The 27894-nt window shown below is 40.8% G+C and overlaps 1 protein-coding gene across 8 annotated transcripts in view; it reads left to right on the top strand.

The window, feature by feature from the left end:
• LOC134346629 (protein PRRC2A-like) overlaps nucleotides 1-27894 on the top strand; it is a 149775-nt gene that overhangs the window by 25245 nt on the left and 96636 nt on the right. For all 8 annotated transcript variants that reach the window (XM_063048091.1, XM_063048086.1, XM_063048089.1 and 5 more), the window contains exons 2-10: nucleotides 1299-1474; nucleotides 4237-4414; nucleotides 10764-10884; nucleotides 13848-13920; nucleotides 17106-17249; nucleotides 18572-18810; nucleotides 23406-23491; nucleotides 25856-25995; nucleotides 27623-27713. In XM_063048091.1, coding sequence (XP_062904161.1) covers nucleotides 1360-1474; nucleotides 4237-4414; nucleotides 10764-10884; nucleotides 13848-13920; nucleotides 17106-17249; nucleotides 18572-18810; nucleotides 23406-23491; nucleotides 25856-25995; nucleotides 27623-27713 — 1187 coding nt within the window. In that variant the 5' untranslated portion in view covers nucleotides 1299-1359. The remainder of the gene's footprint in view (nucleotides 1-1298; nucleotides 1475-4236; nucleotides 4415-10763; nucleotides 10885-13847; nucleotides 13921-17105; nucleotides 17250-18571; nucleotides 18811-23405; nucleotides 23492-25855; nucleotides 25996-27622; nucleotides 27714-27894) is intronic.

Here is a 27894-nt window from a genome sequence, read left to right on the forward strand (position 1 = left end):
TGACACAGGTGGATAAAGTAGTGATTTGGTATGCTTACCTTCATAGGCTAAGCAGTTGATATGAGTTGCTGCGGTACAAAACATTGGTCAGATTGTACTTGGAGTATTTTGCACAGTTCTGCTCACCATACTAAAGGAAGGATGGGTTAGCATTAGAAAGGGTGCAGAGAAGGTTCACCAGGATGTTGCCTGGAATGGAGAGATTGGCTAGATTAACTTTCTCACTGGGATGTAAGAAGCTGCGGGTGACCTTCCAGAAATTTATAAAATTAATGGTGTTAAGGTAGGTAGTCTCATTCTTGATGTGAGGGCATCGGTTAAGATAAGAAGGTAGAAAGGTCATCTGAGGGGCCAGGTTGTTCTACACAATGTATTAATATGAAATGGGCTAGCAGACGAAGTGGTAAGGAGGTGCAGTTACTACAATTAAAGGGCATTTGGATAAGAAAGGAGCAGAAGTATTTGGCTGTAAGTGGGTATCACTGTCAACATGAGTTGGCCTAAAGAGCCCAGCTGTGTTGTATAGATCGAACTTTTTCCTCTCTTTACACTTTTCCTCCTGATTTGCACAAATAACCTGACAAGGTTTCCAGTCCATTCTTTAAACCAGGGGTTCCCGACCTTTTTATGTCATTGACTAATACCATTAACCAAAGGGTCTGGGGAACCCCTGCTTTAAACTGTCAATTAATTAAACAGAATTGGGAGTTTTGAGATTGGTCTCTGAATTAGTACCTGGGGTGGATAATGCTCAGATTGTTTTAGTCAAGTTAATGAGCATGGTCATGGAATTTAACCAAGAGTCTTTGTAATACATACAGCTCCATTTCGCAGTCACTTAAAACTATGCTGACAATATAGTCATAGTCATACTTTATTAATCCTGGGGGAAATTGGTTTTCGTTATAGTTGCTCTATAAATAATAAATAGTAATAGAACCATAAATAGTTAAATAGTAATATCTAAATTATGCCAGTAAATTATGAAATAAGTCCAGGACCAGCCTATTGGCTCAGGATGTCTGACCCTCCAAGGGAGGAGTTGTAAAGTTTGATGGCTACAGACCGGAATGACTTCCTATGACGCTCAGTGCTGCATCTCGGTGGAATGAGTCTCTGGCTGAATGTACTCCTGTGCCCACCCAGTACATTATGTAGTGGATGGGAGACATTGACCAAGATGGCATGCAACTTAGACAGCATCCTCTTTTCAGACACCACCGTGAGAGATAGTTGAATGAAAATGTATAGTTTGTCTTTAAACAACATATCTGAATATTATCTCCCCTGTTCTTTAGAAGGAGGCACGTTTTAAGGGGTGCCTAAAGGAACCACCGTACTCAATGACCTTCCAGCGAGATGTCAGATCGTTTGGGGCAAACTGCAAAGGGAAAGGATGGAAAAACCAAGTACTCGTCACTCAACCTTTTTGATACTTACAAAGGAAAGTCCTTAGAAACTCAGAAACCTACAGGTAATGAGAGAGAGAGAGAGAGAACGAGAACTGTGTGATTGTTAATGAAACCTGCAAGAACTTGTCCCTGCCAGTCTTTGTTTATTATTGGAATCTGCAGTCAGATAAATCATTCATCTAGTTAATCTACTAGACTTGTTTCAACATGCTTTAAGAGCTTGTGAAAACAAAGTGAAGTGCGGAGTAGCAAAGCCAGATTCTGGTCCTGTGCACCTTCACTTCTATGGCAAGAGATCACTTGACTGATTTTCTTCTCTAGCTTCTGTCCCTCCCTCCTATGGCTTGGGTATGTGCTGGGTTTTGTCCTTCGTGTTAAATAATCCAATAACAGCTTGCATTAAAAGAACACTATGTAACTATAGCAATGCAGCATCATGCTTTTCATCCTGACTTCCAGTGCCATCTGTGTGGCGTTTAGTTTCCCCCAAGTGCTTAGCTTTCTTCTTGCAACGTGTAGAATGATAGTTAAATTGTTTACTCTAATTTGTGCGATCTGGAGGGATGGTGATGGAGTTGGGGTTTGTGTGGGATGTGATTGCAGGACAGTGTGAACCTAGTGGGCGAAGGGGCCTGTTTCCATATTCCTCTACGTACCAAAAACCCGACGAAGCACATTTTTTAAAAAACTTGACACTAAGCTGCATATGAGGATATTTATGCAGAGATAGGTTTTACAGAGATGCTTTAAAGTTTAGAGGGAAATGTAGAGCACAATGAATTTAGTCAATCGAGTAACTTTGATAATCAAACACATCTGGCTTCTTTTGGGTCCAAAGGATACCTAATATTGGGCTGTTCCAGATGCTTTCCCGTGTCATGTCATTCCCAGTTTGTTTCTCTTGTTGCTGTTTGTGCAAATGCATTGCTTTAGGCTATTACTAACCTCAAGAAGCATGGGGAATATTTCCTCGGAATGGAAACAATAAACAGTAGGTGCAGGAGTAGGCCATTCGGCCCTTCGAGCCAGCACCGCCATTCACTGTGATCATGGCTGATCATCCACAATCAATATCCAGTTCCTGCCTTATCGCTATAATCTTTGATTCTGCTATCTTTAAGAGCTCTATCCATCTCTTTCTTGAAAGCATCCAGAGACTTGGCCTCCACTGCCTTCTGGGGCAGAGCATTCCACACATCCACCAGTCTCTGGGTGAAAAAGTTTTTCCTCAAATCCGTTCTAAATGGCCTACCCCTTATTCTTAAACTGTGGCCTCTGGTTCTGGACTCGCCCATCAGCGGGAACATGCTTCCTGCCTCCAGCGTGTCCAATCCCTTAATAAAGGGAAACCTGTAAGAAGAATTTCCACAGTTCAAAGCGTTTTAGATTCCTCTCCCTGTCTGCTAGAACAGTAGACTATCTGAGCCCAGTGACACAAGGTAAGCAAATGAGCATATAAATAATAACTTCAAAAATATAGCTGCACTTTGAATTATATTTTACTAACTTGTAAGTGGTAAATTTATGTGCTGTGTGATAGTAGGGAGAGGTTGGTCACACTGGATCTTTATTCATTTGAGAAGAAGGGTGACTTCATAGAAGTTTATAAAATCTTGCAGTCTTGATAAGGTGGACAGTGACGATCTCCTGAAGGTTGGAGAGTCTAAAACCAAAGGGCACTCATGCAAGGTACATGCTTGAGATTTGAGAGACCTGAAAGACAACTACTTTACACAGGGGTTAAGTGAGTACCTGGAATGAGCTGCTGGAGGAAATGTCAGTGGATACAATTGCAACATTTAAGTTGCATTTTGGAGGGTACATGGAGGGGGAAGGGCTTGGAGGATTGTAGACCGAATAGCAGGGTAGGATGCTCTGGTCATCATGGACTTGTTGTACTGAAAGGCCTGACTCTATGCTGTATTACTGACTCTATTTAAACTTCATTCTCCCTCCCAACACTTCCTCCACATCATTCTGAGTGATTAATAGCATTCAGAGTATCAAAAGTACTGTGACTACTTTTAAAATCTGAGCCATGTGCTGCTGTGTTGAGATTGGACAATGCCCTGATAGGAATGGACACACAAAAAGAAACTGCTTCATCTGGTAGACCCACTTTTATTGCCAAATAATGTGATCATTTTGTGGTTGTATTTTGGCTCTGCAGCAGTTTCCTCGTAGTTTAAAAATTTCATCTGTTAATGTGTTATGTAGTTGTCTTCCGTTGGCACTTTCAGATCCTGTCAATTCAGTGTAGATGGGTACACAATTTCCCTTCTGGTAAAGTGCTTTGGAATGAGTTGCCCTTGGAATGATTTTAAGAATTTCACTAGTGTGGCATTAAACAACCTTGTTATGAAACATATAGGAGATGTGATTTGGATGCAATATGAAAATCCTAGAATTGCTTTGTTTTTAACATGCCTATTCAAGCACTGAGCAACTGAGTTGCTAGTCCTGTTGGAGCTGGGGTTAGCAGGATCAAAACTGGGTCACTGTCACTCTGACTTTGTACTCAAGGCAGTATAGCTGTGTACTGGATTTTTGAGGGATTGTGGGTTGTATTTAATGCCAATCAATAAATTTCACCATTGCTTAGACTCCCTTTGTTTGATTGTGTCCATTATTAACCCATAACCTGAGGGTCCCATATGGCTGATTCAAGCTTGTTGTATTATATAACATAAGTTGGTTTTTGTACAGCTCTGAATCTCCCAGATGAAGTAGTTTTAGGATGTATCTTTCCACTTTATTTCCACTACAGTATTTTCTTAGCAAGTCAGCTAACTTGATTGCTCATGAGTTTTTGTTTTTATGACAGTCACTGCACGTCATGGATTGCAGAGTCTCGGTAAAGTTGCCGCAGCTCGGCGCATGCCACCCCCTGCAAACCTGCCAAGCTTAAAAGCAGAAAATAAAGGCAATGATCCTAATATTTCTTTAGTACCAAAAGACGGAACAGGATGGGCAAGCAAGCAAGAATCACAAGACCAAAAGAGGTAAGCACATATACTGGGATTTTGTGAATGGGTTTACCTAGGCAACTTTCCAAATTGTTGGGTAGGCGCCAGTACTATAACTAATAGAAAGGCCTGGCTAGCGATGCTGCTGGTTGTAGAGAGCAGGTCTTCGGTATTGAAGCTAGGATGTCATCTGGTTCCATATCCTTTATTGGATCCAATGCTTCCAGTTGTTTTCTGATGTCATAGGAAGTGCATCAGAATGCCTGAGACTAAGCAGATCTTGCAAGAAAGTGTCATAATTTCAGTGCATGTTTTGAGTGTTTTTGCCATTTCTTCAGTCTTCGTTCTGGCTTCCTCCATTTTGAAAAAGAGCAAATTAATGGAACCTGTTCCTCTTGTTAAAAATCTAGCTGATGACCACAAATCACAATTGGGATAGGGTTACAAAGCTTCAGTCTGTTCTATTGGTTGTAAGACCATTTAGTTCAATCTATTGCATGCTATTTTTATTGCTTACATTGAAGATTATTGCTTCACCTCACTGAAATTTGAGAAGTCCAAGGAATGAGAAAACAATAGGCCTGAATAAACTACCTCTGATCATGCTGCTCACTCATAAGATGCTGTCTTTTCTTTAACCTTGTTCACCTTCTGCTTCTGTCACATCTGATTTATTTTCACACTTTGCAAAACCAATGTTTTCAAGTGAGTCTGTTGTCACAAGTGCCTCTGATTTGTATTATCAATATATACAAATTAAAAGTCAAGCCAATTATTTACATAATACATCAGGATATTTGAGTTGGATTCGGTCTTTGTGCTCTGCTTCCAGGAATTCCTTGTAGTCTGATCCAGCTTGTGTTTCTCGTTAATTCTAGTTTTGTGTTAAACTCCTTGATAAAATCCAGATTGATGGCAAATCGAGTTTAGATCTGTAAATGGCACACTGAGGACGTATTCAATTTCTTCATCAACTTCACAATATGGAGCTCCTGGATAAGGCAGAGGTCCTGGGAGAAGCCCTGCTGCAGTAGGGAAAATATTCCATCATTCTGGATGGATGAGCTAAGCTGGATCACATGGCCTTCACATCTATCAGAAATCACTTGCTACTTGCAAATTCTTCTTTGCTTTTGTAATCCTTTGGTTTATGTGTACCCTTCTTTGCTACTTTTAACAAAGTTATTTATCTAGTTTGACTGCTTTTATTAAAATAGCAAGCTAAGCACTTTCACCTTTGCTTGTTGCAAAACTTTCAAATCTTCATTCTTGACTTGGGCCCAGAGGCTTTGCACTTGTTTATTGTCACATATACAAAATTGTTTTGCGTGCAATCTATACAGATCATTTTGAAGTGTAAGTACATCAGGGTAATACAAAGACAACATCAATAACAAGATGGAATATGGTGTACAGTGCAGGGGTCCTGACAGGTAGATGGTGAGATCATGTGTTCACCTTTGTGGTACAAGGAGTTCATTCCCTTCCCAATATTTTTAATAATATAAAAATACAGAGTACAGGAAGAAAAATATGTCAATACATTAAAGTAAATCACATATAAAGACTCCTTACCCTATATTTGTACAAGTCAATTAGTTTGTAACATTGAAAAATAATAATTTTATTATATAAAAAAAATCTCACCCACTACCAAGACCGAAGCTGATTAGTAGAAAAAAGATTTAGTCATCATCTGTGCTTCAGCAGCAAATCAAAGGTTTTGAAAGTAATTCGGAATAGGTCCCCACAATGTTTGAAAGTCTTGATTAGATTCAAAGATTGAACATCGAATCTTCTCTAAATTTAAACATGACATCACATCACGTAACCATTGGACGTGAATAGGAGGGGCTACAACTTTCCATTTAAGCAAAAGCATCCCTCTGGCTATAAGAGACATAAAAGCCAAAATGTGCAAATCAGATGGCTCCAAAATAATATCCTTTCCTCCAGCAATACCAAATAAAGCAGTCAAAGGATTAAGCTTGAAATTTACTTTAAAAAGTTTCGATAAGGTTTGAAATACTTGTTTCCACTATTTTCCAAAACTCAGACATGTCCAAAACATATGAATGAGTGAAGCTTCCCCATTATTACATTTATCACAGTATGGAGATAAATCTAAATAAAAACAAGACAACTTATCCTTAGTCATATGGGCCCTATGGACCACCTTAAATTGAAGGAGAGAGTGATGGGCACATAATGAAGTGTTGACCAATTCAACACTCATATAACAGCTTTATAGAAGCTATCCTTGAACCTAGTGATACATATCTTGAAATTTTTATCTTCTGCCCGACTGAAAGGGGGATCAGAGAATGACTGGATTGTGGGGTTCTGACAGGTTCAAATCGTGCTTCAGATCTTGTGTCACCACCCACAGCTCCAATCTGTTAATTAAATTTGCTTATGATACTACATTGATTGGCCAAGTCTCAAATAATAACGAAGCAGCCTACAGGGAAGAAGTCAACACCCTGACACAGTGGTGTCAAGAAAACAACCTCTCCCTCAATGTCACAAAAACAAAGGAGCTGGTTCGGACTACAGGAGGAATGGAGACAGGCTAACCCCTATTGACATCAATGGATCCGGAGTTGAGAGGGTGAACAGCTTTAAGTCCCTTGGCATACACATCACCAAGGATCTCACGTGGTCTGTATATAAAAATGCAAACACGAGGAAATCTGCAGATGCTGGAAATTCAAGCAACACACATCAAAGTTGCTGGTGAACGCAGCAGGCCAGGCAGCATCTCGAGGGAGAGGTACAGTCGACGTTTCGGGCCGAGACCCTTCATCAGGACTAACTGAAAGAAGAGCTAGTAAGAGATTTGAGAGGGGGGAGGGGGAGATCCAAAATGATAGGAGAGGACAGGAGGAGGAGGGATGGAGCCAAGAGCTGGACAGTTGATTGGCAAAGGGGATATGAGAGGATCATGGGACAGGAAGCCTGGGGAGAAAGAAAAGGGGGAGGGGGGGAAAAACCCAAAGGGTGGGCAAGAGGTATAGTGAGAAGGACAGGGAGAAAAAGGAGAGAGAGAAAAAGAATGTGTTTATATAAATAAATAATGGATGGGGTACGAGGGGGAGGTGGGGCATTAGCAGAAGTTAGAGAAGTCAATGTTCATGCCATCAGGTTGGAGGCTACCCAGATGGAATATAAGGTGTTGTTCCTCCAACCTGAGTGTGGCTTCATCTTTACAGTAGAGGAGGCCGTGGATAGACATATCAGAATGGGAATGGGACGTGGAATTAAAATGTGTGGCCACTGGGAGATCCTGCTTTCTCTGGCAGACAGAGCGTAGGTGTCCCAGTCTGTCTTTACAGCGACGGATACATAAGAAGGGCCCAGAGGATCATTGGGGACCCGAGTCACCCCACCCTTAACTGTTCCAGCTGCTACCACCCGGGAAGCAGTACCACAGCATAAAAGCCAGGACCAACAGGCTCGGGGACAGCTTCTTCCAGGCCATCTCAGACTGAATAATTCAAGCTGATACAATTGTATTTCTGTTATATTGACAGTTCTGTTGTACATGCTGTTTATTACAAATTACTAGAATTTGCATTGTTGCACATTTAAACAGACGCAACAGAGATTTTTACTTGTGTATGTGAAGGATCTATTGGTCAAACCAACTTCCCCTCCATTGGCTCTGTCTGCATTTCTGGCTGCTTTTGGAAGGCCATTGACATAATCAAGGACCCATCCCAGTCCAGTCACTGTCGTTTTGTCTCTGCTTTTCGGTAGGACATTCATAAGCCTGAGAGAATGAGTCGTCAGACTTGTACCACTTCCATCCACTGCCATCAAACTCTTGAATGGACCTCGTAATCAGAGGATGATCTATTGATCTAATCTACTTGTCTACATGCACTGAACTCTCTATATAAAATACAGACTATATCGGCTTTTTTTCATACTTCCATGTAATTGTGTATGGTATAATCTGGTTGGCATGCATAACAAGTCTTTCCATGCATCTTGGTACATGTACTGTCAAAACTTTAGCATAAAGAACTGCTATTGATAGTCTCTTGTTCTAGGAGGGAGGGAGTCCTTGCTCCCTCCCTCCTAGAACAGGTGGTGTTTTCTTTGAATGATTAAGCTGAAGTCTGATACAGATGGAGGCCACCAAATCAATACTTTTAAATAGTATCAATGGATATTTGTGGATATTTCCATATCTCTGTATGGCAAGTTTAATTGTTTTCTACAATTCAGTGAATTCTTTGGCTGTAAGGACCTTTTGAACTGTCTAAAAGGACACGAAAGATCATGTAGAGCTTCAGGTCTTTTGTCTGTTTCAACCACTTCCTTGTGCTGAAGCCCTTACTGGATGACTTGGAACTCGGTCTCGGGATAAGGGGGCAGGGGGAATTTTAGGGATCACAAGTGCAGCTGTAACTTTCTTGGCGGAAGTTAGTCTGTCATCATGATCCAGCAGATAAAAATTCAGGTTCATTTCCACTCTTCTGGAATTGTATTTTGTAATTCAAGACTAAGTGCTGAAGTAGCCATTGCCATGTTCCATTTCTTCTTTAAAAATCAGTTTTTTTTATTATCCTGTTTGCTGGGTGAAAAATGTTGGTTGCTATTTGAAGAAAAGGTGAACTTCAAAGCCTTGTTGTACATCAAATGTGCTTCCCAATTAATAGAACATTGTCTTCATTCAAAAAAACCATCTTTGTTCGGTTTTTTTTATGCAAGCTCTCCTGAACTTGAAGCTTTATTGTGGGATCTTGCACTGCGCAAAACATCTGGCTTTTCTGTGTGGCCTACCTGTGCATAGAATGATGGAAGTGTATTATATTTTTTAAAAACATCATTCCAGTCTCTCTCTTTATAGCAGATATGGAATTCCAATGGTTGGTATTGAGTATTACATGCTTTAATTTCATTTCATTAAATTCTATGTTTACCCTGTTTTTTTTCTGGTAGAAGGTGAGAAAATTTGTTGCAAGTTTTGATTACAGTAGAGTTAAGTAGTCTGAAGTCCAATAACAATATTAGACCATAGACATAGGAGCAGAATTAGGCCATTCAGCCTATCGAGTCTGCTCAGTTTCATCATGGCTGATCCAGATCCCTATCCACCTGCCTTCTCACCATATTCCTTGATACCCTGACCAATCAGGAGTCTATCAACTTCTGCTTTGAATATACCCGTGGATTTGTTTTGCACTGCAGTCTATGGAGAGCATACCACTCTGGCTAAAGCACTTCTGTTCTAAAAGGTCTCTCCTCAATTTTGGGGCTGTGTGCTCTAGTTCTAGATGCCCCCATCAGAGGGAGCATCCTCTTCACATCCACCTTATCTAGTCCTTTCAACATTCAGTACGTTTCAATGAGACCTCTGCCCTCCCCCCCCCCCAAAAAAAAATTCTTCTAAATTCCAGTGAGTGCAGGCCCAAAGCTGCCAAATGCTCCTCATTTGTTACCCTTTCATTCCTGGAATTAACCTTGCGAATCTCTTCTGGACTCTATCCAATTACAATATATCCAATCAGAGATAAGGGGCCCAAAACTGTTGACAATACTCCAAGTGTAGCCTGACCCTTGCGTATAAAGCCTTAGCATTAGCTCCTTGTTTTTATATTCTATTTCCCTTGGATCTTGTGCACTCATTTTTAAGCAAAACAAAAAAAAAGTAGATAATGGCAAGAGTACATGAATGGTAGTGCACACCATTTGATTTAAGCGATTAGTCATTACTAGCTGAGCAGCGCAGTTTATTTTACCCACACGGTCTGCAAAGCTGCCCTTGCTCGTAGGTTGAATTGCTGTTATGAGCCAGAAATAAAACTGCAGTTGTGTGCCCAGTAGTTCAGCCTTATCAATTCAGAGGCTTAACTTCTGGCTTGTTTTGCATGTTTCAATTATTTCTGTTGATACAATGAATAATGACAAAATAGTAGAATAAAACATGAAACTTATTTGTTTTTCCATCAAAATTGCTTTATTGGTTGTGTCTTTAAATGGTGATGCGAAGGTTGGTCACACTTCAGTTTAACTGCTGCTCTAAATTTGGTGTCCAACACCTGCTTCCTCCTCCCTGCCTACTCAATGTTGAGAATGAATAACTGCAGATTGAATTTGTTCAGGAGAGGCTCCCTCCTTCAATTCTCTTTAAGGCTTTTATATTTCTGAGATTACCATGGCCTTGTTGCAAATGAGCTTGTCCTTTTTTCCCCTCTTTTTGCATTAAATGGTAACATGGGTCTTCACTGTCACAATTTTTAAAAACCGTGTCTTCTTTCCTCACCCCTTCCGTTATCTTTTTTTAAAAACCTTTTTCAAATATTCAGTGGGATTTGTCTTCAGTAACATCTGTACTCTGCATTTCAGCCTTGTCTCTCCCTTTTGCTGTTTTCAGTACCGATGCATCGACATCTCAGCAGCTGGAATCGCAGCTGCCGCCGGCTTCACAGACGTCTGGCTCCAATCAGTCGAAACGTCCAGCAGCAGCAACAGCAGTGGTAGCAACTCCACAGGAGGTATGATTTGGCATGACTAGTAAGGAAATTCAGTCTGTTTGGAGCTGACGTTCACCTGTATTTCATTTTGCTGAGTTTCTCCAGCAGTTTGTGTACTCTGCTTAATGTTTCTTTTCTTTTTAAACCTATTAACTTGAGAGATATAATATATGTGTATGTTATATACACACACATCAGCACTAGGAAAAGGAGTGGCACTGCAAGTAGTGGTAAGTGTAAAACTTCACAGTGCCAGCTGTAATATCAGTCAGTTCCCAACACTGTCTGTAAGGAGATGGTACGTACTCCCTTGGGTTTCCTCTCGCGTTCCGGAGATGTGGTTAGGGTTAGTAAATTATGAGCTGCCTGGGGCACATCTCGGACTGTGGTTGTGGACGCAAAGTATTGCATTGTATGTTTCAATATAAATGTGACAAATCCAATTTCTAGTCTGATGTTTGGTACCGGAGAAATATTGCATCATTGGGTAGTGCTTGAGATGTGGTGGTAGGGTGGGTAAGCTTTTTAATCTGTCCTGATAATATCAGTGATTCCATACCAAAGAAACAGCAGTAGATCTGTCCTGTTGAGATGTTGCAGATGTAGAATTATTATACGTTGCCACAAGAGGTACTGCAGATGCTGAAAATCTAGAACAATACACACACAATGTGCTGGAGGAGCTCAGCAGATCAGACAGCATCTATTGAAATGAATAAACAGTTGATGTTTTGGGCCAGGAACCAAAAGGAGGAAGAAGTTAGAATCTGACTGATTATGATTCTGATTGAAGTCTGATTCTGACTTCTTCCCCCTTCCTGATGAAGGGTCTCAGCCCAAAACGTCTATGTTTATTCCCATCCACAGATGCTACTTTACCTGCTGAGTTCCTCCAGCACGTACATGTGTGGGTGTGTTTTATAAAATATTGCATTCTCTCTCTTCCTAGGATATTGTCTTCACCCTTTTCATCCTTTTAAAGCTAAGGTGCATAGGAATTGCTTTTTGGAGGAGGTTGATGAATCTTTGGAATTTTCAATTGGGGGGGTGTGGAGGCTAGATTATTGGAGGTACTTGAAGTGGGTAAGGTTTGAAAGATGAAGAGTGCATTGGTGCACTGTCAAGAAGAATTGAAGCCAAGGGCAGGTTGGCCATTGTTATGTTAGAATGCAGGACATTGCTGAGGGCCAGGTTTACTGCTATTTTTCTGTGAGTCACAGAATGAAATAAAAGACCCCAGTCGCTTAGGGAAATGTAAGATCTTTGTACTTGGAGAATTAATAGATGTTGAAAATTTTCATCAAGCAGTGTAGTGCAAAACGTTATTCTATTAGCACATAGCTGCAGTTACCCAAGTTCCATCCTGACCTTGGGTCCTACCTGTGTGGAATTTGTGTGTTTTCCCTGTGACCAAATGGATTTCCCCTTGCTGTACCAGTTTCAACACAAATCCTTCTCCTCCCCCCCTCCCACCCCCCTAAAGTGGTAAGTTAATTGGCACTAGAAATTTCACCCCACCCCACCCCAGTTATGAGGGCCAGATAGAATTGAAAGGCCTCTGAGAGCAAGTAGCAAGGATGTAATGCTGGGTTTTTATAAGGCATTGGTCAGACCACATTTAGAGTACGAGGGGTGATTGAAAAGTTCGTGGCCTAAGGTAGAAGGAGTCGATTTTAGAAAACCTAGCACATTTATTTTTCCTACATTTACACACTTAGTCCAGCGGTCGTGGAGCAGACGGATCCCTTCTTTGTGGAAGTCGGCGTCTTGGACCTCCAGAAGGTGGTCCACAGCAGGGGTGATTGATAAATTTGTGGCCTAATGTAGAAAGAGATGAGTTGTTAACTTCAAACTTTCTGCATTTTCACTCAGTTGAACTGCATGTGGATGTAACAAGAGCTGTATAACTCACCTCCTTCTAGCTTAGGCCATGAACTTATCATTCACCCCTGCTGTGGACCACCTGGAGGTCCAAGACGCTCTCGTTACATGCATGTGCAGTTCAACTCTTTGAGTGATAATGCAGAAAGTTTGAAGTCTGGGCCTATACCGCTGGAGTTCAGAAGAATTGGGTGGGGGGGGGGGAATCTCATTGAAATCTACCAAATATTGAAAGGACTAGATAGAGTGGAACTGAAAGGATATTTCCAGTCGTGGAAGAGTCTAGGACTAGAGGGCTTAGCCTCAGAATAGAAGGATGTCTCTTCAGAACCAATGAGGAAATTCTTCATCCAGAGGGTAGTGAATCTGTGGAATTCATTGCCACAGATGCCTGTGGGAGCCAGGTCATTGAATATATTTAAAGGTTCTTGATTAAGTAGGAGCATCAAAGGTTACAGGGAGAAGGTGGGACAATTGTGTGTGAGAGAGAGAGAAAATAAATCAGCCTTGATGGCATGGCGGAGTAGACTCAAAGAAGCAGAATTAGGCCATTTGATCCAATGTCTTTTGGTCTTTATTGATCCTAGGAATATAAGTGAGCAAATGTGATTGATCTGAGAGCTCATATAAACCTAGTGTTTTTAAACTCAAGATAAAAGTAAAATGAGATCTGAAAAGGGGGTTTCTTCAGTAAGTAGAAATCAGATGTTGAATAACAGAATTATTGGGAGAGGAAGAACTGTTTACATAGTAAGTTGTATTGGAAAGGTACTGAGAAAAGGGAGGAGGAGGAGAATCATACCACCAAAGGACAAGTACTAATTGGATAGCTGATCTTTGAACAGACATGAAAGTTAAAGATACTTCTGTCATACAAGTTTCTCGGAATGTAAGAATTCCTGATTATCTATATCCCCCTCTTCAACACTTTCCAACTGTTGCTACTTGACCTGTGCAGCTGTTGCTGCAACCTTTGATCCTCAAGCCACAATGTCAGCTTGGAGTTACTGAAAGTACCTGTGAAGTTTGAGAAAATGTATTATAGATAATTCAGGGGTGAGTAGTGAAGTAAATAACACTATCTTTTCCCTTGCTAATTATAGACCACCCCTTCAGCACAAAGCGGAACAAAATCCTGGGCACAGGCGAGCGTTACACATGGTGCACAAGGCGATGGTGAGTCTTGCTGGTTGTAAGCTAAGCACTTCATAACTACATGGTGGCGTTTACTTCCGTTTGCCTTTTGTATTTTTTGGTGTGTTCAGTATTTTTTTTCTAATGAGCTTTAAAGATTGTACTCTGCAAGGCTATCATCAGAGTTTAACATTTAATTCGATAATATTGTTATAATCAAAATCGTACTCTCACCATTGCTGTCTTAAGAGCTGCAGTTAACACCTGCTAAATACTGTGGTTACAGGAGGATAGAGCTGGGATGGTGGGCCATGTGCCTTTCTTCCCAAGACCTTATCAGCTTCTCTAGATACCACCATGAGGGAATACTCCACACTGTTTGGAGAAGTACTGCTGCAACAATGTTCAAAAGTTACCTACCATCCAAGACAATGTAGCCATTCACCATATAACTATTTACTTTTTCCAGTACTGATGCACTGTTGTTGACAAGTGTACCATCTGCAACCTTCACTATAGTTACTTGATTCAGATACTCCAATGTCTAAACCCATCACAGGAGAGTGAAGGGTGTATGGTAACCCCCAACAGTTTGTAACTTTTTACAAAGTTGCACACCAACCTTGCAAGAAAACATTGAACATTTTCCTTCCCCACATTGAACTCCTTATTTATCAACACTGGAATTCCCATCTCCAAGACTGGCAGTTCAGATGCAGTTGTTACCACCAGGGCAGTTCAGATGGAGAATGAATATTGACATTCCCAGCAATGCCTACATCCCAATTTCCAAATTAAAACTTTCTGAATTTGTACCAGTGGAGTAAATGTCCTGAATTGTCCTTTTTAGAGGTGGGAGGGCATTTGTTGCCTATACTTGGCATGAAAAGAGAGGAATATGTTGTCATTCCCAATTTTGGATGACAAAATTGAAGGCCAAAACTCTGGTATCAGTGCATAAGCCAAATGGTTCTATTATGCACTCATGCAATTTTCTTGGCTAATTTTAAACAAGGTAGGAAGATGAGTACAGATCTTCGTGATATGTAAGAGGCAGGGCCAATGATCTAAGCAAATTTTAAAGTAGAAATATTGTTTAGCTCAATCTATGCACCTCAATATTTCACAAACTAGAAATAGTCACTCTGAAGTTATCTGCTTACCAATATTATGATGTCATAATATTGCTACCTGATTGGCTGGTTTTTACTATAGTGGCTATGTTGCCTGGTGTGCAGGTGGGTACTGTTTTTAATATTTAAAAAAAAAACTTGGCACATTCAACTCAATCTAGATCAATTGGGATTTCTCACAAAGATGTATAATATTGAAGGCTTGATCTTTGTTTAACTTTAACAAAAATCTGACCTGATGTTTAAACCTCATCCCACACTGAGATTTGTGTCTCCATAATAAATTTAAGTTAATCTGATTATTTAATTCAGTCAAAAGAAACACGGGTACCAATCCAGGACTTAATCTTCTGCTGAGAGTTTGAACTTTTTTGTTTGTCTCAGCTGCCAGTTAGTTGGAATTTAGAGCTGATGTTTGCAGACTTGTGTCCACTCATTTTCTCCCCTTTCCTACAGAAGGCTTTATGCATTACACTGACAGGATTAGTTGCAATCATAATCTAGTTGGCATTCCACTGAGAGAGCTGAGCTGCGCTGCATTGTTTGAGATGCTGATTTTAGGCTTTCCACTTTAGGTTAGAGGTTTCCCTGTTCTGCTTGAAGGATAGGGAATTCTCCAGCTGTCCTGAGTAATGTTCCCTGAAACGTTCGAGCATCACTTTTGCCCTTTGTAAGAAAATAACAAAAGTGATGAACAATATATCTGGTACTAGACAACAGGATGACCCGTTGGGGCACCCTTTGAGAGAAGGGTAGTGCAGTCTGATGTGACCAGAATGAACATTAAATTTTCCTGAATGCTATCGGTATCGCTTTGCTTTGGAAACTGAAGTAGGAAACCTTAGTTTATTAAAGAAGAACGACACGTAGCAAAGCAAATATTTGTTTAACGAAGGACAATTTTGATGGCATTATTTCTGGTTTATTTGCCACCCTTGTGCCTCTGGTCGTCATTCTGGAGTCGTGCAGCCCTTTCATCCCCTGTCTCTTCATCTCTTCTGCTGTTTGTTCTTTGTCTCTGATCCTGGAGACGTGCATTTCTCAGCTCCTTTGTCTCTTTTCTCTCATCTTTTTTTGTCCTGATTCTTTGATCCTGGAGTCATGCGGCCCTGGCCTCATCTGATTCTTGTCCTCTCCCTCTCCTTGCCGCTTCCCGACGACATTTAGCATCATCTCTTGACCATAATGTCCCCCTTCCCTTTCCACGCGGCATGATTAGGTTGACTATTTTTTTTTACCCTGATGCTGGATAGAGGATACGAAGCAGTAACACCAAAGGATGCTGATTATTCTTGATGATGTAGTTGGCGCTCTCCTAAATGGATGTGATATAGTCACCGCTGTCCTTTAATTGCGGCAAAGAGTTTTATGGGCGTCTCAAAGTACGTCATTACAATAAGACTTAATTACCTTTTATTGATCGGTGGCAGTTTGATCTGTCCCAATCGTGCACATGCTGATGGTGATTAGCAGAATGTGACCCCTCGAAATAGAGCTGCCCTGTCCTTTTGCTCTGGTAGGTGTCGCTGCTGAGGGTGGCCGTGCGCATGCATCAGGCTGTCGCGTCCTGATTTCCATGATGGTGGATCGGCTCTCGGGTTAAAAGGGAGCCTGTTGATTGTTGCGAATGAGCAATTTTATATGAATGTATAACCCTGAACCTTGCCTGCATTCTGTAAGCGCATTTTAATTCGATGTAGCCAAAAAAAGTCCCACTGTTATGCACCGTTTGTGCTCATTGGAGATCACAAACAGACAGAGCATGAGAGTTTTAGTAGTATATAGATAGAATATACATTGCATCTTTTAAATACAAGGTGCAATGGTTCGATGAGGGTTTTAATTATCCAACTGCTTTATGAAGTGAGTTATGAAGTTAAAGAAATGGAAATAATTGATGTTTCCATCACAATGTGTGGATCACTGGGCAAACGACAGTTGAATAATTATTTGTGTCATAATACTTTTTCTGGAAATGCTGCTTTGAGTGCTTCCAGTTTGAATAGGGCTGTGAAAGTGTGTCTGCTCGAAGTGGGACTCTGTTTAGGCTCCACTAGAATGTTTTTTTAAATAAAAAATGACATTTGTGCTCAGGTGGAAAGGGATCAAACCAACAGTCGCCATTCTCTCGCGAGGAATTTCCAACCCTGCAAGCGGCTGGAGATCAGGACAAAGTTGGCAGAGAAAGGGACATTGCAGATCAGTCGTATGGGCCCGGACCAAGCCTCCGCCCTCAAAGTAAGTCACTGAATTCTGTGAATTTATTTTTGTTATTTTGTTCAAGATTTTGTGTGATAGTGGCAGGAAAACCTAAATCCAGTTGTCTTCTCCTATCATTTTGCATCTCCCCCTCCCCCTCCAGCTTTCAAATCCCTTACTCACTCTTCCTTCAGTTAGTCCTGACGAAGGGTCTCGGCCTGAAACGTCGACTGCGCCTCTTCCTATAGATGCTGCCTGGCCTGCTGCGTTCACCAGCAACTTTGATGTGTGTTGCCTGAATTTCCAGCATCTGCAGAATTCCTGTTGTTTGCGTTTAAATTCACTACTGCGAAGCCTCTTCCGGTGATGCCTACACCGAAGAAGTTTAGATCCTCTCTTCGACGGGAGTTCAGTGAAACCATCTCTCACTGCTCCCCATCTGTGATTTCTTCGGCCAGCTCTCGGCTCCATCCCTCCCCCTCCTGTCTTCTCCTATCATTTTGCATCTCCCCCTCCCCCTCCAGCTTTCAAATCCCTTACTCACTCTTCCTTCAGTTAGTCCTGACGAAGGGTCTCGGCCTGAAACGTCGACTGCGCCTCTTCCTATAGATGCTGCCTGGCCTGCTGCGTTCACCAGCAACTTTGATGTGTGTTGCCTGAATTTCCAGCATCTGCAGAATTCCTGTTGCTTGTCTTTAGAGGTTACTTGGAATTGATGGCCGTGATCAGGACGTGGAACCGTTGTAACATTTTTTTTGTTGTTGAGCTGCACAAGTTGTGATATTTGGGAGGGCAACCAAAAGCACCAGGAATCTTTCAGGTAGCATTTAGTCACATGATGCTTGAAGAGAAGTCTTGGCAAGCAGTTCAGTGCAGAGACAAATACGGTTGGGTTTTGATCTAAAGTCTACACATTAGACCTCACTGGTCCTCTTTGGGGGAAGAGCTTCGCATAAATATGGTGGAAATTCCGAACCCATTCAAAAGCTTTTGGAGGTATTAATAGCTTCAGAATCAAAATAGCAAAAATCCTTTAGACTTTTGGTATTTTAAGACTATAAAGGGCTTAGGCCCCAGATTTGTTAACAGATATAAAGCACAATAGACTGATAAAGTAATACAATAAAAATGCTGGAGGAATGCAGCAGGTCAGGCAGCATCTATGAAAAGGAATGAACGGTCAATGTTTTAGGCAGGGACTCTTCATCTGGACTTGTAAATAGTCTGAATCTCCAGACAAGTAAGACTAGAATTACAGGTACTGCTGCAGGTACCATGCAGTTTGGTATATGGACTTGCACACTGTTACGCTTAAATTCTGTAAGTTGTTTTAACATTTTCACTTTTCTACTCCCTCTTAGATGTGACCAGCTGGAGGGAGGGTGGTGGGCGGAACTTGGGTGCTCCGGGTGTCTCTTTGATCGAGGGGGAAACCAAAGAGCTAAGCCCAGAAGAAGCAGCAAGCTGTATAGCATCCTCAGCCGACCAGAAGGTGCCCCTGAGGATGGCCGAACAACCACCTAGATCAGGGAGCGGTGTGCCACAGCAGGCAGTTCCCCAACCATACCCTCCACCATACAGGGGGATGATGCCAGCTTTTGTAAGTAATCAAGATCTTGGAAGAAACATCCTGATTACTGTTAATGCAGATTATCTGGTTGATTTAATAACACTTAATATTTGATGATACATTAACTCATGAAATGCATTGTCTATTAAATGTTCCACAGGCAAATTTGTTAAACCCAGGTGACCTTGGTGGATAGAATGTATGGTTTGACAAATAGGCTGATCTCTAGCTCTTTCACTGGGTGTGCAGTTAGCATCTTGACCACTAATCTGACTGCAGTGCTCTTGGTATCACAAGAGTAAAACAAGGATGGAAGAATCCATACTGCCATCCAGTGACACCTGAAAGGAGCTCTGAAGTCAGGTCATTGTCTTGCTAATACTTTCTCCAGTTAAATGTGAAGAAAGTTGGTTTGAATGAAGGGCTGATGGGTATTTGGCTTTGTGAAGTATTCCACAAAAGCCTTGAAAGATGGAGATGAAATGGGGAAAATCACACTGGTTATTATAAGAACAATTGTAGAAATTGAAGAATCTGTTGTTTTACAAGGATTTGTCCAATTTTCAAAGATTTTGTCGTGTTGTAAAAGAAACATGAGTGTTATTCTTTTGGGTTTACTGACTGGTTGCAGATCTTCATGGATGCCCTGCTGAACAAGGGCATCCATTTTTTTGGTTTGAACGTGAATAGTGTCTGATATTTCCTACTGTGGTGTGCCCAGTGGTTAAACTTCCTTGATAAGCAGCATCATTATTTAACTGCCTGAAGCTTTTCATATTTAATGATAAAGGTGCTGAATGAAAAATTTGCCCCTCAACTCCATAACATTAAGATGGCTATAGATAAGGGTATATGTGGATCTTGAGAGTATGAAAGTGGAGCAAGGCAAATTACAAGAGCATTAGGCAGGAACAAGGGAGAGTTAATTGGGAACAGCTATTTCTGGGTAAATCCACATCTGACATGTGGAAGGTTTTAACACCCTCTAACTGCACAGAGTACAGGACAGTTATATTCCAGTTAGAAGGAAGGACAAGGATGGCAAGGTAAGGGAACCTTGATTGTTGGGAGAGGTAGTGAATTTAGTCGAGAAGAAAACTATGTAAAGCTTAGAGTCAAATGGAGCCTTTGAAGATTATAAACAAGCCTGAAAAGAACATAAGGGAATCGGGAAAGCCAAGAGGGGCCATGTAAAGTCCTTGGCAAGTAAGATTAAAGAGTATCCCAAGTCTTTATATACATCATAAACAACTGGATAACTGGGGGGGGGGGGGGGGATAGGATAGGACTGCTCAATGATAAAGTGGGGGGGGGGGGACATTTGCTTAAATGTGGAGGATGTGGTTGAGGTTCTAAATGAGTACTTCATCAATATTTACCAAGGAGAAAGATGTGGAGGATAGGGAGATCAGTCCTGAATCTATGATAGTTTGGGCATTTTGAGGTGAGCAGGTAGTGTTGGTTCACTAAGAACATTGATGTGGATAAGTCCTCAGGACCTGATGGGATATATCTCAGGTTATTGAGATAAGGCAAGAGAAGAGATTGACCATTATCTTGTGTCCTCTAGCCATCGGTGAAGTCCGGGAGATATGGTGAGTAGCTAATGTTCTTCAATTATTTAGGAAGGGAACCAGGGATAATCCTGGAAACTTGAGACCAGTAAGTCTCATGTCAGTTGTGGGGAAGTTACCGGAGAGGATTCTTGGGGGTAAGATTTGACCATTTGGAAGACCATGGCTTTGTATGGAGCAAGTCTTAAAACTTGATTGAGCTCTTTTGATAAAGATCTTTCAGGGGAGACCTGATATTTGGTTTATAAGATTGAGATGGGGTCATTTCAAAGGAGGTGCGAGGGGCAGGTTTTTTTTTTATAACTGAGTGGTGGTACCTGGATTGTGCTATTTGGTGGTAGAGGCAGAAAAGTTGCTGTTAAGAGATGTTTAGATAGAAAATGAATATGAGGAAAATGAAAGGATGTGAAAAATGTGTAGGTAAAAGAAATTAGCTATGTAGTTATTTAATTGGTTTGGAACAACATTGTGGGCTGAAAGGCCTGTTCTTTTGCTGTACTCTCCTGTGCTCTATTGTGTTCTGTTACCCTGAGCTGTTTAACATCTTCAGTGATTTTAAAGTGTTGGTCAGTTCTGGAACATTTCCAGTACAAAATCAGATGTTACTGGCAGGGTTACTCAGCCAGAGTTGCCAGGAAATCCATAAAGGGGCAGCTGTTGCATTAAGTTCTAACATTAGCCTTACTGTTGAAGTCTTGGAACCGAACTTGTCTTTTATTAGTTGCAAGGCCAAGCTAGCAACCTGTAAAAGAATATTAGGCAGGTAAAGCAAGAATGTATCAACCTAGAGTGGGAGGAAGAGAAGTTGGGCAATTCCCGGTTTTGAATAGAATGGGTGCAGTGGATTTTGATGTTTGAAATACCATATTCATAAGTAATTGGCTATTGCTAAGACTCTTATCACTTGTTGACTTCTGTGTGTGAGCCTCAAAGTCAACCAAGCTGCCAGTACAACTGGAGATCATCTTCGTTCTGAAAATCCAATGTTCCATTTCATGTGTGATAGTCACATTTTAAGTAAAATAAAATGAAAGCAAGTTCTGTAAGACCTAGGTGATGACTCTTCAGCTTTGAGCTACACAGTATACAGTGGTATGCAAATGTTTGGGCATCCTTGGTCAAAATTTCTATTCCTGTCAATAGTTAATTAAGTGAGTGGAAGATGAACTGATCTCCAAAAGTCAAAGTTAAAGGTGAAACATTCATTTCAACATTTTGTGTAAGATTAGTGTATTATTTTTGTTCTCTACAATTTTAGAGTGAAAAAAAGGAAAGGAGCACCATACAAAAGTTTGGGCACCCCAAGAGATTTGAGCTCTCAGATAACTTTTACCAAGGTCTTGGACCTTAATTAGCTTGTTAGGGCTATGGCTTGTTCACAATCATTGTTAAGAAAGGCCAGGTGATGCAAATTTCAAAGCTTTATAAATACCCTGACTCCTCAAACCTTGTCCCAACAATCAGCAGCCATAGGCGGCTCTAAGCAGCTGCCCAGCACTCTGAAAATTAAAATAAATGATACCCACAAAGCAGGAGGAGGTTATAAGAAGATAGCAAAGCGTTTTCAGGTAGCTGTTTCCTCAGTTCGTAATGTAATTATGAAATAGCAGTTAACAGGAACGGTGGAAGACCAAGAAAACTTTCCAAGAGAACTGCTCGTAGGATTGCTAGAAAGGCAAATCAAAATCCCCGTTTGAGTGCAAAAGACCTTCAGGAAGATTTAGCAGACTCTGGAGTGGTGGTGCACTGTTCTACTGTGCAGTGACACCTGCACAAATATGACCTTCGTGGAAGAGTCATCAGAAAACCTTTCCTGCGTCCTCACCACAAAATTCAGCGTCAGAAGTTTGCAAAGGAATATCTAAACAAGCCTGATGCATTTTGGAAACAAGTCCTGTGGACTGATGAAGTTAAAATAGAACTTTTTGGCCGCAAGGAGCAAAGGTATGTTTGGAGAAAAAAGGGTGCAGAATTTCATGAAAACGCCTCTCCCAACTGGATCGATCATATTTGAGCTTGTGTTGCAGCAGCCTTTGGAACAGACAAACATCACACCGTCTGTATAAAAAAAAAACAAACAAACAAACAACTAAAGATGAAAAGAGGATGGCTTCTACAATAGGATAATGATCCTAAACACCTCAAAATCCACAATGGGCTACCTCAAGAGGTGCAAGCTGAAGGTTTTGCCATGACTCTCACAGTCCCCTGAACTAAACATAATCGAAAATCTGTGGATAGACCTCAAAAGAGCAGTGCATGCAAGATGGCCCAAGTATCTCTCAGAACTAGAAGCCTTTTGCAAGGAAGAATGGGCGAAAATCCCCCAAACAAAAATTGAAAGACTCTTAGCTGGCTACAGAAAGCGTTTACAAGCTGTGATACTTGCCAAAAGGGGTGTTACTAAGTACTGACCATGCAGGGTGCCCAAACTTTTGCTTTGGGCCTTTTCCTTTTTTGTTATTTTGAAACTGTAAAAGATGGAAATAAAAATATCTTAAAATATTAAAGAAATGTGTCATCTTTAACTTTATGCCTTTTGGAAATCAGGTAATCTTTTACTCAGCTATTCACAGTAAAAGAAGTTTTGACGTGGTGTGTGCCATTGTATGTTAAATTCATTTCATAACACCTAGATGATGCCTGTTTCAACCTAGCTCTGGAAATGGCATTGCTTTGCCATTGCGCTCAATTCTGATATAGTTAGCTTATGAAAGCTATAGTGTGGTTAGGATTTCAAAGAGCAGAAGGCTCTGATTTTGCTAACGCATTCCTGTGTAAATCAATACCATCAAAAGTAAATTAACTGGTGGATAAAATTGCTATTGTTTACTTGCATATCAGTAATTCAGTTTTAAATGATCTATATCTGATGCAATTTGGAATGTCTGAAACATGACTAGACTGTACAAAAACAAATTATTTTCTTCTGAAGTGCTGCCAAGTTAATGGCTACATTTTATTTGGCTTGAGGGCTTTTATATTTTAAAAAATCTAGTAATTCAACCCCTCCTGATCCTTGTCTGTTCTTTGTATTTCTATTCTCTTCAGATGTATGCTCCATATTGTGGTTTACCGTTTCCAGCACCTTATGGTCCACAGGGATCTTACAGATACCCATCACCCGATGCCAGCAAGTAAGTTTTCTCTGGGCTATCTGACTATAGTAAACACAAGATTCTGCTGATGCTGAAAATCCAGAGCAGCACACACAATACTGAAGGAACTCTGCAGGTCAGGCAGGATCTATGGAGTTTCCCCTCCACAGATGCCGCCTGACCTGAGTTCTCCAGCATTTTGTGTGTGTTATGAGGTTATAGTGAAGTGCAGATAATGGTGGCGTTAAATTTCGTTGCTTTTATGGACTGCATCAGCATTGTCCCGGTGGTAGCTTTCTTGCATCTGTTCTAGAAAATTAGTTTCAATCCCCAGTAAGAGAAACCAGCAACTAGCCATGATGAACTTTATTACTGAGGTACTGCATTGTATCCAAAACTTGTTAAACCATGGTGTTACGCTCCATCATAAATATGTCACAATTTGAACAACATGGGAATTTTTCCAGTCTCAAAATAAAATGGTCATCTGATCTCACTACTGTTTTTTTTTCAGTCTTCTGTTTATGCATCAAGTTTCAGTCATCGTAAGTCCCAAAGTTCCAGTTACACCATAGTTGTACAGAACAGAAACTGGCCCTTTGGCCCAAATGTACTGAGAAGTGTCTTCATTAGTATTCTGATATCAGTTGTCTTATTATATGTACATAAGATACAACGTTAAATTAGTAGAATCAATTTTTGGGGCTGGGAGGAGGGGGGAAAGAATTGGAATTTATATCTTTGCAAATTGGTAGGACCTTTAATAAAGTCAATAAGAATAGTTGGAAAGGCAAATGTCTGCAATTCAAATAAAATGACTACACAAAACACCAGTAATATATTTTAAATTGCTGGAGGGCTTTTTTAAATATAAAACCTTATCTGCCCTTCAGAAGTCTGGGCATAAATGAGTGAAGTGCAGTCACTGTTCTTTTGCAGTGTTGTAGTGAATGGGTGTAACAAGATAGCATTCCAACCTTGATTTCGTAATGAGTTGTCAGGATTGCCTGCTTCTCAGTATCTCTCATGTCTGTTTCCACGTATACTGCTTTAGTCTGAGTTTTCCACAATAAAGTTGGCAATGTTGAATTTCTCCCACTGTTAATCTGTACTGTCTGATTCTGCATCCTTCTTCGAGCCCAGCCTCAGGCTGAGCTTCTGAGGTATCGCTGAGAAATCTTTCCACTGACTCTGTCAGAGCCTGATGCTAGTTTGATGACTTCATCCATTTCAATGGAGAGGACTGGGTATGTGGGAGAGAAGCACTATTCAGGTCACTTGCATATTCAATTAACTATTTTTTTTTAGAACAATTTAAACAAATGAAGGAGTTTTACTTTTCAAATGGAACAGTCAGACTCAACTTTGGCAGCAGTTTATCCTGAGTGTCCTGCACTACCAAGCCTTTTCTGATCTGAGCTGACCACCTCGAATGTTCATTGCAGGTGATCCACTTATGAGACCCAAGTTTCCTGGGGAGGCAACTGTTTGAAAATTTCAGATTATACCTTTTCCGTGCTTTTGACTGAGGGATCTATAATGCAGAAATCCTTAGTCATGTACTGGTGGTCATGCTTCGTGCAAGTGTTGTGGGTTAATTCTTCATTTCTTGTGTGACTGGTCTTCTAAACGAGCTAGGCAACCCGTGACCACATGTCGTGGTTGAGCCATTTCAATCCTAGGTTCAGTTTCTTGCATCTGTACCCTAGGTCATTTATAGTGCAGCTGACAGGTTGGGGCAGAAGTTCATCTTCACCAACTGACTAGTTTGCATGTAAATGTGAGAACAAGAAATGAGAGCAGATCATATGATCTTAACCCTACTGGTCTATTCAGTAAGGTCCTTTCCGATGCCTTGCATCTTCCTGAGAAATCCAATAACTGATTTCCCCTATAGTTTAAAAGTCCATCTGCCTTAACCATGAATGTTCCCAGTGGCTGCCATCTACAGTTACTCCAAACTAGAAAATTACAAAAAATTTACAAGTTTTGGAGAATGAGGTGTTCTTCATCTCAGCCTTAAAGGGGAACTTCTTACATGCCTAATGGAAGATTCTCAGCCAAGGGGAATCTAATATCGATCCTGTCAAGTCTGCTCAGATGTTGTATTTTGATGAGATAATTTTTCATTCTTTTAATAAATGCAAGTGAGTTTATAAAGGTCTTGGTTTTTGATATACTTGCAACAGAATAGCCTGACATTAACCTCACTTTTATCCCCAGATGTGAATCTTGATTGATAGATACTTAGTTGAGAAAATTGGTAATTTGTGATAAATGTTTGGTATTTCTGAGCAAGCAAAATAAAGGGAGAAAACAAAGGTACAAGCTGAATCCTGAAAGCATCATGTTTATCTCATGGTGGTCTTGCCTATAAAATGCTCCATCTGCTCTTCTGCACAGGTTTCCTCGTGTTCCTGCTCCTCGATTGCCTCAGCATCCAACACGGATGTCCGAAGCAATGAAACGACCCTCCATCCTCAAACAGGACGACTTGAAAGAGTTTGATGAGCTTGAAAATGAGACTGATGATGGATGGGCAGGTAAAGCTCTGAACAACTGAAAGGAAATTCAGTTACTACCTTCTGCAGGATATCTTGGTCTCCCCTGCTAGTCGTATATTAAAATCATAGTCCTGGCTGTGACACACATTTACCCAGCTTGTTATTGAGAATTGATGTCAACCATAATCTACTAAAGTCCTTCAAATAAATTTAATTAAAAAGATATGCCATTTTCAAACTGATTCTACTGGGTATTTTAATGCTCTTTTACTTCCCTCTTGACCTCAGCCTAAGAATTTTAGCTGTGTGATCGAACTTGCATTTTCTTTAGTCACTGGTTCTTTCTCCACCCTGATTCCCATCATTGCATTTAAAAATGAAAATTGAAGTTATATTGATTTGAGAGTATATGATTTTAGTGGTTGCCACACTTTCACATTTGACTTGAGAAACTAAATTAGTGGCTCACTTTCACATGTATCAGCACACAGTGGGCTGTGCTAAAAGGTAAGCTCATCAGAAGCTGATAATAGCCTAAGAGCAAAGTAACTTTAACAGTGCTACTAGACATACTGAATTTCATGAAGGTTATTGGCATTGTGGATAGTGTAGAAGGCTGTTGTAGGTTGTAACAAGACGTTGATAGGATATAGAGCTGGGCTGAGAAGTGGCAAAAGGAGCTCAATCCAGTAAGTATGAACCAATATGCTTTGAAAGATCGAATTTCAAAGCAGATTACAAGGTTATTGGCAGGAGTCTTGGTGTGGAAGAATAGAGGGATCTTGGATCCACTTAGATTCCTTAAAGTTGCTGCGCAGGTTGGTAGGGTGATTGTGAAGGCATATGGTGTGTTGGCATTCATTACTCGGGGGGAGGCGGGATTGAATTCAAGAGCTGCGAGGTAATGTTGCAGCTCTATAAAACTGGTTAGACCACTCTTGGGGTATAGTGTTCAGTTCTAGTCGCGGAGGATCTAGAGGACGTGGAGATGTCTCAGATGATGTCTGGATTAGGTAGCATCTCTTATGAGGAAAGGTTGAGCAAACTAGGGCTTTTCTCTTTGCAGTGAAGGACGACGAGCTGATTTGATAAAGTGGACAACCAGTGCCTTTTTCCCCAGGGTGGAAATGCCTAATACAAGAGGGCATAATTTTAAAGTAATTGGAGGAAAGTAAATGGGGTTGTCATTTTTTAAAAACTGTATTAAGTGCATGGAACACACTGCCGGGTATGTTGGTAGAGACCCTTGGATAATTATGTAGATGAAAGACTGAAGAGCTATGTGGGAAAGGGTTAGTTTGATCTTGGGGTAACTTAAAAGGTTGTCACAGCATTGTGGGCTGAAAGGTCTGTACTGTTCTGTGTTTAATTACAAAGCTGTAATATTACCCATTGTACTCGGGAATACTTAGAAAATTTGCACAGTGCTGGTGTGAGGTTCTGGGAAAGGTAATGTCATGGAATTTCAGCTACAAGGGCTAGATAAAATGTTCCTTGAATATTATCATAGTGTGAACTTCAGCATGACCGGAAATTCGTTCTTCATGTAACTCATTGTAGAGTGCCTTGTTTATTAAATGGGAAGAAAGATGAGCAGCTGGGCATTGGGCTAAGACTGACAATTCTGCTTATTTCACTTAATTCCTGTACACCTTTACTTTCACAGGGGCACACGAGGAAATAGACTACACTGAAAAGTTAAAGTTCAGTGATGATGAAGACGATGATGATGCAGAAAAGGGAAAATCTGATAACTGGTCAGTGTGCCAAAGCATTAGTCATCCAACCATTTTTTTAAGAAGTATTGAATCTAGAGGAATAGCTTCTTAACACTGATCTGTTGCATCTCCTCTTCAGTGCCAGTTTCCCCACCATGCCCCTCAAATTTCCCGCCTTTTAAACATTTATCTGTTTTTACTTGAAATACAACACATCCAC

Source organism: Mobula hypostoma, chromosome 5 (assembly GCF_963921235.1).
Source record: "Mobula hypostoma chromosome 5, sMobHyp1.1, whole genome shotgun sequence".
NCBI classification, from domain to species: domain Eukaryota; kingdom Metazoa; phylum Chordata; class Chondrichthyes; order Myliobatiformes; family Myliobatidae; genus Mobula; species Mobula hypostoma.